This window comes from Heloderma suspectum, chromosome 1 (genome assembly GCF_057233095.1).
Source record: "Heloderma suspectum isolate Gila_16-S chromosome 1, 16-S_ref, whole genome shotgun sequence".
In the NCBI taxonomy this organism is placed as follows: Eukaryota; Metazoa; Chordata; class Lepidosauria; order Squamata; family Helodermatidae; genus Heloderma; species Heloderma suspectum.
In genome coordinates, this window is record NC_139458.1 from 241,394,635 (window position 1) to 241,412,607 (window position 17,973).

Genomic DNA, 17,973 nt, shown 5'->3' on the forward strand with positions numbered 1-17,973 from the left:
TCCCCACGTTTGTTCTTGTACCTCTATAGGAAATACTAATAATTTTAGTATGATGTTAATTACCTATGCTCTTTTTTTAATCATCAAACAATGGTGTTTATTTTCTACATCTCATGGTGAATTCAATTTTTAAATAAGTCACTCTTTTTCTTGGCTTACTACCTACTCCAAATCAGTGTGATATTCGGTAATATCAAAGCATGTTATGCAAATGACTAGAGAGGTCTGCAGATTTTTTTTTTTTAGGAGCAAATAAGTATACGAGATACAGAATAACTTGACCTAGGGCTGCTGCTGATAACAACGTATTTGTGTCATGTTCTCCTCTCTTTCCTTTAACATGGAGGTGGGGGACTGGTTTTGGATGGGGGCCAGATGACTACCCACCCACCCTCTGCTGCAGGGTGAATGATGTCAGCAGGTGCGGCCACATCCCTAAAGTCAACAGGCAGAACTACACGTCCTGATGTCATTCAGTCCTTCCCTGGTTGAAGCACTGGCAGGAGTTTCTCCACCCTGCACTTCGGCCAGGGACCCGGCACCCGGGCTCTGTTGTGCAAAGGCTTCCCCCACGCGCACTGAAGATGGCCCTGCTCAGGCACTGGTCGGAGGAGCTGTCCTCCACTTGGCACCTCAGCTGGGGCAAGGGAGGGGAAGGGCCTCTCCTGAGATACCTTGGGATGGATGGTCTGGTCTGGCAGGCCACGTTTGCCCACAGGCTGGAGGTTCCCCATCTCTCAAGGGCTCCTTGGAGGCCTCTCTCAGTCTAATCCAATAGCCAAGTCCAGACACAGACAAAGGGATTCCTTTCAAAGCTTTATTCTTCTTTTACAACTTAACAAATATACCGATTGCAACTAGATCTGAGCAGCACAGTACCTATGCCCTAAGTTGGAACAGTTGGTCCCCGTTTGAAAGGGTATCACTGGCAGACCCCTGAACTTAAGACTAGGGAGAGTCCCTCCCGTTTTCTCTTGGATCCTCCGGGTGCAGCCGTTGTTTGCGCGCCAACCGGGCACTACGCCTCCTTTCTGCGCCCTCCATTTGGCGCCGCTCTCTGCGTCGGCGTCGTGCGTCCACCAAGTCTGCTTCCCATGCTCTGTCACTCCCTGGACTGCTATGTAAGCTAGGAATGCCGGTGGGAGGAATCTCCGACAGCTGTGAGCCCTGGGAAAGAGGAGCGCGCTCCTCTCCCAGGAGCGACTGCTCGTCCTCAGAATCAGAACTACTCTGGGATTCTGTGGGCTCAGTGTCCACCCTGACACCATCCGTGCTTTAATGTCTATGATTGCTTGCCCATTGCGGAGATATTGATATATTGAGCACTTCCCTGCCCTTGCTTCTTATCATTGGCTACCAGTGGAGAATGTTTTCCTGTAGCATTGGGACCTTGCTCCTGATGGGAAATGGTGCCTGATAAAGGGTTGATACTCTTAATCCACAGCAAAATACAGGTGATCCTCAGGCTCACACCTGGTACAGCACTTCATTGCCAAACATCTAATTGCTTGGCTAAGAGAGGATGTAGCTGGGCATCTTCATTACATCTGACACTAGCACAAAGGTGGGCAAAACATGGGCTGCATGTGGCCACTCTGGTCTTTTTTGTGCCTCCCACCACCCCCATACGGCTGCCAAATTTCAGTGGCCCAGTGAAAACCGCATTTTCACTTTAAAACAAGGTACGTGGTGACCGCACATCTCATTTTAATGCAAATACAGGCTCCTCCAAGGCTTCCAGGAGCATGAATATGCATTAAGAGAAAGTGTGCTGAATTTTGGTGTCAATGCAGCAGCAATTTCAGTGGCTGGGCAGCCTCTGGTGGGTTCCAGAGGTTGGAAATTGGACCCTCTTAGAAGCTGCCCACCCCTGCACTAGTAACTAGCATTGAATAAATGTGCTAACAATTGCTCTAAAGGGTCAAACTATATGTTGTCTTAATGACATCATGTGTTGCTGACACGCACCTACCCCGGTTTTCTTACATGTGAATAACTCCACAGCCTCAGTTCAGATCATGACCAGTGCACACTGGGAGGGGAGGATTCCCCCTCAATTATTTGCTTCCTGAAATTCTCCCCCCCCCGAAAAAGTCTCAATTGGCATCCATTGGCTTTTTCCTTTTTTAAAATCCCCACAAGTGGCGGGGGGCTGGGGAGATTCCAGGAAGCAGTGAAGTACTTGTTCTCCTCTACTCAGCACTGGTTAGGCCTAGGGATGGCGGAGAAATCTGCCACGGAGTCCAATGAGGCCAGATTCTTTAGAACGCACCGGGGTAGGTGCGTTTTTTAGAATCTGGCCCCCCGGAGTCCGTGGCGGAACAGGCTACCCCCCCCCCCCCGCAGGGTGTTGGACTTGATGGTCTTATAGGCCCCTTCCAACCCTACTATTCTATGATTCTATGAGAGGGTATGGAATGGGTTAAGTGACATCATCAAAGCCTTCCTGCTGCTGCTGTTTCTTGTAATATTGTGACTGGTGGGTGGTGACGGTGTTGCTAGGTATTCTGCAGGAATTGCTATCTTTGTTGCTATGTTAACTATTTTTTCTACTACCACCACCACCACCACCACCACCACTACTGTTCTTTTTGATATTGCAGTTGGGAGAGCGTAGGACCCCCAACTGTTCATGACAATGTAATCTTTGGTGTAGCAGCAGCCAACTTATTACAGCCTAAGTAGGGTGCTGCTGCTGTGTCAGATATGGTCTCAAATTTCCCCTCTTTTCAGATTTCCATCTCTCTATGGAGCCTGCCATTCTAATCTGCCTCATCCCACATGTGGGACAGACTCAAATGCAGTAGCTTTTTGCCCTTTTTCCAATGACATTTTCCAGAGTCCTTAATAAGAATCAAATATTGTATTTGATTATGTGCAGACTAGTCATCAACCATTCCTTTGTTATGGAGAGTGCTGGTTATTTAGTATCCCACAGTGGTCAGCGGATGGGAGCAAATGGTTATGAGCTTCCTTCTGGGGCTGGTCTGAATGTCCCCCCCTCCCCTGCAAAGTGATTTGTGACTTGGGGTTGGAGCGGGAACAAGAGTTGAATGCTTTAGGGGGGAGTTTATGCTGGAAACTGTTCCTTACCAATACTTAACTGTTTGTGAGATGGCTGAGCATACTTTTTGTTTTGTTTTTTCTTTCTGTGCTGCTGTAAATGGCTGCAAAATGCCCATGACATGGCCCTCCACCAGTCTACCACTGTTTATCAGGTTTCAAAACATGCTCCAACAGCCTCACCAGTTCCTCTGCACAGACTGACAAGACTGCAGTTGACCGGAGTGGCACACAAGCAAACAAAAGAATATATAAACATTAAACAGAACAAAAGCTGTGACTACACTTTCCAGAGAAAGTCAGCTATTGTAATATGAATTTCAGTCCATTATTTCACTGGGATCCTGTATGTGTGTTGTTCACAGCTAATATGTTTTGAAATGTGTGGGTGTTTCCTGCAGAATTTATGGCTGTTTTCTTAACACAATGCCAATGCTTTTGTATATGCGCAAGTGTGACAGAGTGACAATATGTGTGCTGTTTGTAGTAGCACACAGAGCCTCCCTCTACAGTGGCAGTTTACTTTCCTGCATTTTCAGACTTTACTGTGACAAGGAAGATAGGATGCACTGTGGTGTCTTGTGTGACAAACTACTCACCTCCACAAGGCCAGCCTTAAAAAGATTTTTTAAAATATAAAAATCCACCAAAATTAATAAAATAATAATAATAACAACTATTATTATTATTTTATGTGTGTACTCCATAGTTTCCCCCTTTCAAGAATTTCTGGATTTATTTATCCAAGTCCAGAAATATATTTCTGTGCCAGGATTTATTCTAGAATGATTTTAGTAATGTTAAAGGACAGTGCTTCAGAGTATACACAGAGTATCTCTATACTTTGTCAGTGCTTTCCTGGTCAAGCATTCAAGATGCTGGCCTGCTTGGCTGATATAAGTATATCTGTGGGATGCATCGAGTGAGCAGAGACCTTCCATTATCTCTCTAGGTACTTTTATTTGCCTTTGCTTTCATCCAAGTGGATTCACCTGGGTTGGTGAATCCATTTCAACTTTCCAGTACATTCTCAATTTTACAATGCCTGGATGACTTTTCTCAAACACAGTATCAAAATAACTGTATACAAGCCCTCTCTACACTTTTATGGCATCTGTCTCTGATCTGCTATCCACCTTTTTGGACATTTTCTTTCATACAACATGGGCTGAATCTACACATAGCAGTTTTACAGTTACCATACTGCAGTGATAACTACTGGTGGTGCCCACTGGTATCATGTGCACCAATAGTTATCATTGCACTATGGTAACAGTGAAACTGCTATGTGTAGATTCAGCCATAGCATACTTGAATATCGTCCGATTTTCACAAAAATAGTGACTATTATAAGTTTTCCCAGACATAGCTGCAATATTGACTACACTATTTCACAAATATGGATGTCTTTCCAGAACACAATTCAAACTGGATCAGATGTTCTGCCTGATCAAAAAAAGCAGGGTGGTTATATTTTTCATTTTCCCCCGCCTCCACAAGTGTAATTCCCAAGAACGGCACTTGTGACCTCTGATGGCACTTCCCCCTGCAACTTTCTTCTCATTGTAACAGAGTGTAACAGGAGAAGTAAGCATATTAGAGAAGATAAGAAAATCTATTGCAAATGCAGAGGGAGGTTCAAAGGGCACTCACATTGTCACTCAATTCTCTCTCTCTCTCTCTCTCTCTCTCTCAAACACACACACTTACTTATTGGCACTCTAGGTTAAGAAAACAGCAACTAATTATGGGAAACACACACATCCCAATAGGACAGCCTTCCCCAGCCTGGTGCCCTCCAGGTTATATTACCAGGGAAACTGCAGTCTTGACAGTGTGTCCAGAGGAATTGGTGAGGCTGAATAGTGATAGACTGTTACAGCTGAGGGATGCTCCATTGTACCTCAGCTGATGCAGAGAAAGAGTGTGGCAACTAGGACAGACTGTCCCCCCCCCCCGCCCGCCCCAAAATCAATACCAAAAATCACTCCAACAACTTTGGGAGGGAAGCATGCTGTGTTTCCAGACTACTGCACTGGGTTGAAGGAAGCTTGCATTTTCAATAGGTTCCTCATAACCCAAAAAGCTCCTAACCATTAGATCCCATCAGAAAACCATTCTAGGCTATTAACCAGCAAACTCTGTAATAAAGGAATGGCTGGTAGTTGACAAGAAGCATAACAACACACTCTAAAAACAATAATGGCTAAGAGTACATGATCAAAAACTATTTATTTATTTATTTATTTCATTTCTATACCGCCCAATAGCCGAAGCTCTCTGGAACTAAAAAGACATTTACAGCAGGTAAGTGGAAGTCAGTGACGTGGCACTTGTGCATATGAATATCTCCAAACTAGTTAGTGAAGGAACTAAGAAAATCTGCTCATCCTTATGTATCATAGAATTGTCTTGTTAGCTTTTGAGCCCTATCAGTGCCACACCAAAGGAAAATCAATTTTCTACTTTCCTCTTTGGTTGTTCTCTAAAATAGTTTGCTGGCTTTTATATTTGAACAATAACTGAAAGAAGAGAGACTTGAAACATGGACGAAAACATATCCTCATTGAAGCATCATCACCTGGGCAGCATTCTCATGTTTCAGCCAATGCCTATTCCCTGTGATGCTGATGCATGCTACTGTGTGTGATATTATTGCTAATACAGATTTTTATATAATATTTCCTGTCTTGTTCAGAAGCTTGAGTCAGGTTTTACTTCTCCTTTGGATTGCAAGAGTAACAAAAGAAGGTGTCAAAAGGCAGGCTTCTTTCCAGTTTTATAAAGATGCAGCATTACCCTGAGTAACATAAAATTAAATCACATTGAAAATGGGAAGCATATTCATATAGTTAAAAATATCTGCATTAATTCCACGCTGCTTCCAGATGGGCAGCTCTTAGCACTGCAAACCAAGCTAAAATCGGAACTGCAGTTGTCTTTCCACAGTATCAGAGGCATTACACTTTTTCTATGTGTATAAATTGCTATGTTCCATCCACACCAGCAGGTGTGACATGGCTGCAGTTGGTGGGGAAGGCCCAGTTCACCTGAGGGGCCATTTTCACAACATTCTAAGAGATCATGTTAAAAAAACAAAGAAACAAAATATTTCATTCAGGGCCAGAGTCGAGGGTTGGCATGACTGGGCACCTCCCGAGGGTTCTAACCCCAGCAAGGGGCCTACTGACAAGAGCCCTCTGGACCTGCTCCTCCCCTTCACCACCACAACCTGCTTCTTGACCTGCCTCTCACTCTGACCCAGACAATGGTGGTGAAGTGAAAGAGGAGCAGCACAGCCAGGCCACTGCCTATTGGCTCATGATCTCTCTGCCTGGCAAGTAAGCAGATGGCTGCGATTACATGGAAGAGGAGGAGGAGCAGCAGCTGGTGGCAATGCTAGTAAGAAGGTAGACCCACTGAGGGTGTCTTGCCCAAGGGCCTTCCAAAACCTGGAACCATCACTGATTTCAGTAGTGCCAAAGTGCTTCTTCCCTTAAGCCTAATTGGCCGGTTACTACCCAGCAAATTTCAAAAACCAAAGTGTTTAACATTAATTTTGGACTGAGAGTATAGCTTGGAAGTGTTCAATTGGGGGCAGGCAGGGAGACATGTTGCTAGAATGTCTCAATTTGTTTGCATAAGGTGGTGTGGGGGATGTCTTCCGGAGCCTCCTGAAGACCTTGTTATTTCAGGAGGCTTTCCTTGAGTGACCAGCTGTGATTTATCAAAACTTGGTTTGTCAGAACTCTGTTCTCTTTTAAAATATATATTATTTTAGCATGGTGTTTATATTCTTTTATCCTGTCTGCTGCTCCCCTCTCTGAGATCTTTGGAGGTGGAGCGGTACACAAATATTAGGGCTGTGCACTGCCTCGTTATGAAGTATCAATAGCGAGGCGAAGCGGGCTTATTTGGATCAAAATCCTTGTGATACGAGGTGGGTCAGAGCAGTACCGAGGCGCCCCGGGGTGAATCACCTCCCCACACAAAGCGCCTCCTTCACCTCGCATATTCGGAGCTCTGCTTTGTTATGCCTGAGCAGTCCAGACAGCCTGTCTCCAAAATGCATTAACTTCTGAACACTCACCTGGAGGGGCATGAGGAGGAGGAGGAGGAGGAGAAGGGAGTGTGCTTTGGCAAATAGGAATTCTCAGCCAGAACCGAGGCCAGCAATCTCCAATCAGAGAGAGGTGGAGGAAGGCAGTATATATACTTTGATGAAGGGCTACGTTTGGTTATTGCGCTAGCTGTGTCTTTGGGAGAGGGCCGGTGTGGGTAGATGATCGTGTGTGTGTGTGTGTGTGTGTGTGTATGTGTGTTTGCGCATGCATTCCTAGGAGTTTCTCCTTCAATTCATTTGATTTTGATTGCCATTAGGCTTCCTCAAAATTTAAATTAAAAGGAAACAGCTTGGTTGCACTGGGAGCGTTTCCTTGCAGCATCTCTTCCAGCCGCCCTCTCCTATTTCCGTCTACCTCCGACTCATTTGTTATTTTTATTTCATTATATTCATCTCATAGGGGCCGCAGTGGCTTAGTGGTTAAGACGCTGAACTGCAGACTGGAAGGTCGGCAGGACAGCAGTTCAAGACCCGAGTGCTGCGTGATGGAGTGAGCTCCCGTCTTCAGTCCCAGCTCCTGCCAACCTAGCAGTTCGAAAGCAAGAAATTGCAAGTAGATAAATAGCTACCGCCTTGGCGGGAAAGGTAACAGCGTTCCGTGCACCTCGGTGTTCAGTCATGCCGGCTACATGACCACGGAAGCGTCTTCGGACAGCGCTGGCTCTTCGGCTTAGAAACGGGGATGAGCACCGCACCCTAGAGTCGGACACGACTGGTTGGGGACACCTTTACCTTTTACCTTTTTATATTCATCTCTCCTTTCCATAAATTTTCAAACTAACATAGCTTTTTTTCAGTTGTTGCTGCTATGCTCCCCCTCCCCCATCATTCCTGTGTTTGTTTGTTTGTTTATCTCGATCTTGGACTCGAAAAGGCTGTGTTTGTTGTTTAACCTCAGCTGTCACTTCTGCTTTCTCCATTCTTTTTCCTTGTCATTTTTCTCCGTCAACTCTTTCTCTTTTAGATTTTTAAAAACTCTTGTTTCAATTTTTAAAAGCAAACATTTACTTCTGGCTGGGCATGTCCCCCCCCCCTTTAAGTCATATTCAAGCATTTACTTTTATTTGTCTAAATTCTTAAAGAAAGGCATATTATAGCTGTGTTTGCCCCCCGCCCCATGCCGAAGTGAACCATCTGTGTCTTCTCTCTGTGTTGATCCTCCCAAAACAGAAATAAAAGAAGGGATTTTTTAAAATTTTGTTTGATTTATCTAGGCTCTTATCTTACTGCCTGTGCTGTACTGCATTTCTTGAAGTTACCCTGCCTTCCATAAAAGAACATGAAATATAAAACAATAAATTAAAGACACCCATCATTTGCTTAGGTAGTTCTGCTTTTCTTTAGCTCTGGTGTGTCTGTGTCGGTGTGTGTGTGCGCGTGCTAAGGTGTTTTTCCACCAACACTATACGTCCACATTTCAAAGCAGTGTTGAAAAATCACGAGATACATAGTATTTTATATTAATCACCTTCTTATTCCTATGACAGTCCACTATGTGGCAAAGCAATCCAGCGCAACATGAGGCATCTTCAGGGTGTTGGCAGGGGCAGAGGTGGGGAGAAGTTACAGCTCTTGGCTTTGGAAGTTTTCCTGGAAAACCTCAAATTGCACCTGCGCCTAGCACATAAGCTGGTGGGCCAAAGTGCCTGGAATTTGGCAAGTGGGATGCCCTCAAGGAGTGCTGGGAGAGGCCTGGGTTTCATACCCAACCATGGAAACAGGGAGAAGTTACAGCTCTTTGCTTTGGGAGTTTTCCTGGAAAAAGTCAAATTTCAGCAGTGCCTAGCACACAAGCTGGCAGGCCAAGGTGCCTGGGCTTTGCGGGGAGTGATGCCCTGGAGGGGGGCTGGGAGGGGCTAAGGTGTCGTGTGTGTGTGTGTGGAAACAGTGAGAAGTTACAACTCTTTGCTTTGGAAGTTTCTGTGGAAAACATCAGATTTTAACTCCACCTAGCACAAAAACCACTAGGCCAAAGTGTCTGACATTTTGCAGGTGGCCTCCACTCAAGGGGCGTGGAGACCTCCCCAGATTTCATGCCCGTATCCTAAAAACTGAAAAGGTTATGACCGTTTGTGTTTTCCCATGCAAGTCAATGGGAAAACGCCAAAACCGTGTGATCTGAATATCCAAATCTCACTTTGGATTTGGATCTGAGTCGGATCCGAGGGGGTTTGAATAGGTCCAAGGCAGATCGAGGTTGCTTCGGATGATCCAAAGAGGCATCTGAAGTGGATCGGGGGGTCCATGCACAGCTCTAACAAATATTGTAAATAAAATCAATCAATCAAGAAAAGGCTGCTTCCCAGAAAATGGCTTTTTCGAGGGAAAGGACCAACAGCCAGCAAAGACTCCATTGCCCCAAAGGTCCTTGCTGGGTGATGGACTTTTACCTCTGAACGGCTGTTTTTTGGAGTCCAGCCTCTCCCCCCCACATGGAAACCAATGTATGTTTAATTATTTTTAGTTGCTTTTTAACACTCTTTCTTTTAAGTGCTTTTCATGAATATTTTAATGTTTATTTTGAATATTTTAATATTTAAAGCTGTAAAAGCATTTCAGTGCTAACCAAAAGATTAGTTAAGACAAACAAACAGGGTGATAAAGTGGTGCCAACAGGAAAGGTAATAGTGGAGGTGTGCTGGCTAACAACAGGTTCACCTGCCTAATACGTCCTGCACAGGTGCAAACTACACTACTTTAAAAATTGGCTCTAAGGTCTATACTTGGGCAGATTGTGCTTCTGTTTGTCTAGAAAAGTCAATCTTCCTGAAGTCTGAGAAAAGATGGAAAAACCATGGGGAAAATACAGTGTTTGGATAATGCCCAGTAAAGAGTGAGTGAACAGACCACGGCAGTTCCACAATAAATGCCTAGAGTGGGAGCACTCCATATCAACAGACCTGAAAGGACTTCATCCCATTAGGTTGAATGGTCCCAGCACAATTGAATACAGAATGAAAACAGGAGATGATAGCTTATAGTAGTGTATCTTACTTATTACTTAGCTATTTCTACTGCTCTGCTACGAGACCGACGTGGCATGCTTCGCTGCTCTTAGGGCCATCGTAAAGAGGAGCAACACTATTTTTCATTTTGAGTTGCGAGGTGAAAGGAATTCAAGTTTGCTCCCTTCCATGTCAAATGCGAATTAACTCTGTCTAACAGCAGAATGGTAACTGTAGGGATGAGTAGGAGAGTCTATGATTATACAGTGTTTATAGAACAACTGGCACTTTGAGGAAGTCTGCTTCAGAAATAATGAACATACACAAAAACTGTATATTCTAGGTGCTGCTGTAAAGTACATAGTATATAGATCATCATATCTCAACCAACCAACTGAGCAAGCAGGGAGTACTGGGCGGCTGAAGCAAAAACACGCGTGCACCATCTCCTTCCTCCCAGCATCCAGAGTGAAGCCCCCGCCTTGGGCAGCGGAGCAGCGAATTGTGCTGCTCCCCAGCCCTGCCAGGAGGGTCCACTGCCACTGCCTCCAGGGAGTGCTCTGGAGAGCCTTGCCAGCCACGCTCCCGCCCCCTGTGGCGTGTGCTGCAGCAAGAGAGCGGCCACCAGTAGGGCTCTCTGAGGCAGCGGCCCTGTGGACAGCCACATCAGCTGACGAAGCAGCCAGTGTGGCTTTTCAGAGAGCCCACCATGCCGAACTGCCTGGCTCTGAGGAGACCCCTCTGGGAGGGGTGTCTCAGACGATCACCTGCAGAGGTCACCGGCTGCTTCCTCCAGTTGTGCGGCTTGGCAATAAATGTAACGGGAAGGGTGGGCACGATGCAGTAAAGGTTGGGGGACACAATGCAGAAAGGGGGTGTGATACAGGCCACGCAAGGTGGGAAGGAGGTGGGAGGGGCGTGATGCAGTAAAGGGAAGGGGAAGTGGGAGGGGTGGGGTCGTGGCATGGCATGGCATGGCACTGCATGCACTCTCTCGCCTCAGGGGGTGGGGGAGTTTGCACCAGGGCTGCTTCCAGGGAAGAGCAGGTAGACAGGCACCTCCTCCACCAGCCAGTGTTGCCCTAACCCTGCACTTGCTGTCCTGGAGACACTCCCGCTCTCCAGAGCAACTGCAAAAGCCTGCTAACTTGGTGCCTCCCCCACCAAGGAGAGTGCTCCACCACCTGTAGCAGAGTGCTTCGAGGTGCTGCTTCAGAGAGCCAGCTCAGCACACTTCTTGATTTAATTTATAAATATGAAGCAGCCTATCTGTTTTATGAAGGATTCTCAAGGAGTAAAATGGGTGAAGCAGCTGATGACAGTGTTCAAAGAAGCACCTTGTTACCCACAAAGCTTTTGGAGTTTTGAAAATAGTCTGGGAACACTAAACATGTTAATGCTAGCTGGCTATTGACCTGGTCATATCTAGACGAGAGATCTTTGGGATCCCCAAGTAGGATAAAAGTATAATTAACAACACATTATTTAAAAGACCTGGGGGCCTTGCATATGGGAATACTATAGCTCAGGCCTGCACAATTAGTGACCCATGAAGCCAAACACAGTTCGCTAGCCATGTAACATCGCCTCAGTCAGGGGCATTGCTAGGTTCTTAAAAGATCCAGGTAAGCGCGCCTCATATATGTGTGTGTGTGTGTGTGTGTGTGTGAGTGTGGTGTGTGGTGCACTGCTCAGGCCAATTTGTAGTTGGTCCACTTCAGCTCAGCACCAAACCTGAGGCAAGGTTTGGAAAATGAGTCTTTATGCTTCCTGTTACCATGGGAAATTAAAAAAAAAACCCTGTAACCTTTTTCTCTTGGTCAGAACTGGATGATAATTTTAGGCATAGTAGCCCCCTAGAAGGGGATTACACCTGCCCAAAACCAGAAAAATAGGTGCAGGGTTTATATTTTGATTTTCTTTTAAAGGGAACTGCCAATTACATTTTTATTCCTTGGAATAATTAGACAAAAATTTCAGGATTCATTGCCCCATCAGAGGAAATCATTTCTGCCAAATTTCAGAATCATAGCAACAGGGGTTTTTGTGCAAGGGTAGCCTTGACATTTTGTGGTCTCCAAAAGAGAACATACTTATCTCCCTTTGTTCCTTGTAGACCATTGTTATGAAAATTACAGATAGCCTAGAGGTGTCTCTAAGTGAGAAACCAGCAAAGTTTTAGAATGATAGGTGCAGCAGTTCATGTGGAAGGGAAGTTCTCAAATTTGGGGAAGGGAGTGATTTGCCTCCCCCCCTCCAATATTTTTTAGGTAAATTTGTATGAAAATGCACAGGTCATTAGAGGTGTCCCCAAAGCAAGAAACCTGAAAAATTTCTGAAGGCTATACACGCATGCAAATTGAGAATTACTAGAATTTATTTACATTTCACCAATGTTAGCAGCAGGGGACCATGGGTGAGAAGGTGCTATTGCACTCATGTCCCTGCTTGTGGGTTTCCCATGGGCATCTGGTTGGCCACTGTGTGAACACCATGCTGGACTAGATGGACCTTGAACTGATGCAGCATGGCTCTTCTTATGTTCTTAAATATAGAGTACCTCTGAGCATGTGCAGAATGCTTTTCTTTCACCACTGAGCACTTATATTCTCCCCCTACCAATTCTATCCCCCTCCATGCAACCATCCCTCTTCATCCTACCATCCTCCAACAACTCTTCATAAAAAAGATGTCTTGTTTTGTGCAACTCTCTTCTACTTCCTCCTTGTTATGCGCAAGTTCTCCTTTCAGAGAGGTAGTACTTCAGAGGTATTTAGGAGGCTGTGGAGGGTTTGTAAGGATTGGACATACTTAAATTAACTTTATGATGTGAGGTGGCTGAGGGCTTTTTCTAGCTTTTTTAAAACTGTAGAATCTATTTAAAAGCATCAGCAGTTCCCCGATCATGATGCCACATAGTCTTAACCCTCACTTTGGAATAATTTGAGGAGAAAGAAGTTTGTGCAGGCTGATTGGATCCTTTGCTATACTGAAGCTACTAAAGGTTTGGGAAAGTAAAATCAGATGCTATGTGAAATACCAGTATTTCACATGGAGCTCTTTCTTCCCTTCCTTCTCCCTCTTCAAAATTTCATTGCAAGCAAGCTCCCAATAGTGGGCATGTAAGAGCAGAAAAGTATGGGGAGAGAGGTTTTTTGCATCTCAAAAAAACCCCCTACACCAGAGATTAGGGATGAAAAGGTAAAGGTGTCCCCAGCCAGTCGTGTCCGACTCCAGGGTGCGGTGCTCATCCCCGTTTCTAAGCCGAAGAGCCAGCGCTGTCCGAAGACGCTTCCGTGGTCATGTGGCCGGCATGACTGAACACCGAGGTGCACGGAACGCTGTTACCTTTCCCACCAAGGCGGTACCTATTTATCTACTTCCAATTTCTTGCTTTCGAACTGCTAGGTTGGCAGAAGCTGGGACTGAAGACGGGAGCTCACTCCGTCACGCAGCACTCGGGTCTCGAACTGCTGACCTGCCAACCTTCCAGTCTGCAGTTCAGCGTCTAGTGACCTCCTAATGGTCACCTTAAACACTTTCTGATTAGGATCTCTAATCTCCTGTGTGGCTTGACAGATTTTACTTTCTGTTTTAGTCTTTGAAAAAAGGAAACTTTATGCATGGCTAGCACAAAAGCCCCTGGACCTAACTGTCTGAAATTTGGCAGGTACAATCAGCTCCATAGGGGCTACCAGGTGCCCAAATTCCATGCATGTATGTGGAAGGAGCACACACAAAAATAAAGCTCTTTGCTTTGACAGATTTTCTTGAAAAAAGCAAATTTTACCTGTGGCTAGCACAAAAGCCACTAGGCCTAACTATCTGAAATTTGGCAGATTCAGTCAGCTCTATAGGGGCTGCCAGGTCTCCAAACTCTATACACTTATGTGGAAGCACAAACAAATTATAGCTCTTTGTTTTGACAGATTTTCTTGAAAATAATAAATTTTACCTGTGAGTAGCACAAAAGCTATTGGACCTAACTGTCTGAAATTGGGCAGGTTCAATCAGCTCCATGGGGGCGACCAGGTCTCCAAATTTCATGTATTTATCATGCAAACTAAAAAAAAGTTATGGCCATTTCTCCTTTCCAATGCAAGTCAATGGGAACATGTAAAAAAAATGGCAATTAGGACAGCTCAAAAGATCTGGGGCACAACTCAAAAGTTCTGGGGCCTGTGCCTAGGTGGACCCTGCTTTAATTACGCCCCTGCTTACCTGTGCTTTAAATGATGGAAAGCTACAAATCCAATCCATATTTGAAGTCTAATGTGACATCTGCTTAGTAGCTCTTTATAAAATTTTACAGAATCTGACTTAGGGATATATGAGAAATTTGGCTCAGTTTGTTTTTGATCAGGATTTACCCAGTTCACACTTTCTGGACTGAATACAGACTCAAACACAATCTGCAGTCAAAGTTTGTACATTTCCAAGTCTGCAATGATTCATGGACCCCCCCCCCCCAATGCATTCAACAGTATGTGTACATTTGAAAACTGTGCATGAAAAATGCGTACTTTTGAAAAATGCACACAAACACACTTTCATCAACAGGGGAAGAATGCATACATTTCTAAGATATGCACAATTGATGCATACTTTTAGTAAGGGTAATTTTAGAAATGTGATGTTTTTAATGTTGAATTTTATTGTATAAACTGTTTTTATTGTTGTACATCGCCCAGAGTGGCTGGGTGACCGGCCAGATGGCCGATTAATAAATTTAATAAATAAATAAATACATTTCAAAAAATGCGCATAAAAATATGCATGAATTTCCATGCAAAAAGAAAAAAACAAAGATCTCAATCTAATACAGACATGAGATGGAACGAGCTTCAAAATGGAATTTGGGGAAGTTTGATGAACTTTAGTTTTGCTTGTACACTCATCCCTAACTTGACATCCAGTCCCTTTCAACCTTAAGAATGCTCAGTGCCAGATGTTGTTCTGAAAGATTCAGCTTTTAACATACTGTCTAGAAGTGAGTATACTAATACCTCTGTTATAATGGGAGTTATGTTTGGAAGGAAGAATTTTGATATATGTTCCCAGAATGCAGCTAATCAGTGACTGGGAAATCCATTCTCTCTATCCTGATATTCAGCATTAAAAAGCATTCAGTTGTTTTCTTGAGCCAGGCTCATATCTGGCTAATTCTGGCTACGGGGAGCATACAACTCTCTGTTAAAACAGCTTCACTGGCTTCACTGGCTCCCAGTCAATTCAAATCTGGGCACAATTCAAAGTGCTGGTCATAGAAGTTTCATAGAATCATAAGTTGGAAGGGGCCTACAAGACCATCGAGTTCAACCCCCTACTCAGTGCAGGAAGCCTGATTCCCAGGCAGTTTCCCATCCAAGTACTAACCAGGGCTGACCCTGCTTAGCTTCCGAGATCAGACGAGATCCCTATAAAGCCCTATATGGCTCACGTCCAGGTTATTTTAAAGACCGCATTCTCCCCCATGAGCCTGCTCGTGTCCTGAGATCTTCAGGGGAGGTGCTTCTCATGGTCCCGCCACCATCACAGGCTCACCTGGTAGGGACGCGGGAGAGGGCCTTCTCAGTGGCTGCCCCAAGGCTATGGAACTCCCTTCCCAGGGAGGCAAGAGTGGCAACCTCCTTGGTATGTTTTTGCAGGCAGGCAAAAACTTTTTTTGTCCCGGCAGGCCTTTGGGGATAGTCTGGACCTGTGAGAATATGATGGATTGATACTATTGTTTATATTGTTGTTAGCTTTTTTAAATTCTAAAATGTTATACAATTTTAATATTATTGATGATTTAATTATATTTTTAAGTTGTGTATATTTCTATTCTATGTTTTAATTGCACAAGTTTTTAATGTTGTAAAGCAGCCTTGAGTCCCAGTATTGGGATAAAGGTGGGATACAAATAAATACCACCGTCATCATCATCTTACCTACTTCCTATTTCCTCTAGGCTGGTGTAGATGGAGAAAGCATCGGAAACTGTCCTTTCTCACAGCGTCTGTTCATGATACTTTGGCTCAAAGGAGTTGTGTTCAATGTTACCACAGTTGACCTGAAAAGGTAAAGGTTCTTGATTAAAATTATTTGATAAGACATAATGGTTTTTATAATGTTGATCTCTGTTGGCACAAACATTCTTGTAACAAGCAGAAATCAAATACATTCTTTGAATTTCTGCTGTGAATCTTGGTTTTCTCATACTGATAGGAAAATGCTACTTTGCTTACTAGACTGGGCTTATTAAGAGTATACATGCAAAGGGCAAAGTACTTCCTAAGTGCCGCAGAGCCAATGGGGATAATACAGTAATTGCATATGTGGTTAATGATATCTTGAATTTTCTTTTTGTTTCTGCAGAAAGCCAGCTGACTTACACAATTTAGCTCCTGGGACCCACCCACCATTTCTGACTTTTAATGGGGAAGTCAAGACAGATATCAACAAAATTGAGGAATTTTTGGAGGAAACCCTTTCATCTCCAAAGTAACAAATTATAATTTTTTAAAAAGATTTTCTTAAAATGATAGTATGATTGCCAAGCAAAAGGTATAAAAGTAAAGTACAAATTGATGCTCCAGTACCTCTTTCTCTGTTATCATTAGTCAGTCTGCCTGCCTTATAGCTAGTCAGCCAGGATAAAATTATGATTTCTAAAGCCTACCTGCTCCCCTCCCCAACCCATGAGCTGGTATTAATTTGATCTTGGGCTGATATCCAGAGCTCAGTCTCCTGGCCATGGGACCACCTGTTTTTACAAATCTCCAGCTCAAGCAGTCCCATTTCAAAGTAAGCCCCATGGACTGGGCCTCAGCCTCCTGACGTACTGCCTGGCTGTATCAGCCAGTCAGCTGCATGATTTGTTTCCCCCTCTATGCCCCCCCCCCCAATTAGAATGTATGATCTGAAGTACATAAGAACTTAGAATAAGTCCCAGCACATTATTTGTGAAACGTGGCACATTTTTCTGCTTTTTATGTAGCACAGCAGCATGAAAATGTTATGCGATGGCTTCACCTTTTACAGCAGGCCTGCCCCACACATGAACTGCCTAAATGAACCTAGCCCACCAGCACTGTGTTGTGGACTGCCAGGAGTTTGACACCTCCTTCCCTTGCCAGTTTTGCAGTTCCAGGCTAGCAAGCTGCATTTGGTTTCATAGACTGCAGATTGTACAGGCCTGTTCTATAGCCTTTGATTATTCCTGGAGGCAGACATTGAAACTTGGCCGATCTTTTGAGATTCTAATCCTCGGCCCACAGAAAACAACAGGAATCTTTCAAAGAATTACAATGCACTTTTCAGCAGTAGGCAGCATTGATCTGTTGTCGCTTTCCAGCTCTATATACTACTTTTCATCACGTGGTTCTTTAAGAGTGCACTTACTTAGAACCCACACTGCTCTCTATTGTTATACTGAAAAGTGCTGTTCTGTCTTGGATAAGTTTTCTCCCTAGGGAATTAAGCACATGGCCACCACTCATAATGAAGAGAAGCAGCTTACTGCCAAACTCCTTCACAGCTTTTGAAACTATATGACTTGTTCTGATTTAAGGTTGCTGTTCCTTGGTTCCTGTCACATTAAGCATCAGCACAATTAACCTTGTCATAAAACCATCACTGTGTAACATTAAAAATCCTTGGCTCCCTGTGGCAGTAATGATATTCAGTAGGGACCTGGCTGCGAGGCTGACATGCTGAGGTAAGAGAGCTTTAAAACCAGTAGCTATCTACTGAAGTTTTGCTCCATGTCACAAATAGCACTTGCAGTGAGCAAAATGTGTCTTTTAGGGATGTGTGTGTGTACGTGTGTTTGTAATGTCTTTGTTTTTCATTTTCCACAGA

At 44.2% G+C, this 17,973-nt stretch overlaps 1 protein-coding gene across 2 annotated transcripts in view; it reads left to right on the plus strand.

The window, feature by feature from the left end:
- CLIC5 (CLIC family member 5) overlaps positions 1-17,973 on the plus strand; it is a 147,933-nt gene that overhangs the window by 99,165 nt on the left and 30,795 nt on the right. For both annotated transcript variants that reach the window (XM_084822008.1, XM_084822015.1), the window contains exons 2-3: positions 16,082-16,191; positions 16,489-16,614. In XM_084822008.1, the coding sequence (XP_084678134.1) occupies positions 16,082-16,191; positions 16,489-16,614 (236 nt within the window). The remainder of the gene's footprint in view (positions 1-16,081; positions 16,192-16,488; positions 16,615-17,973) is intronic.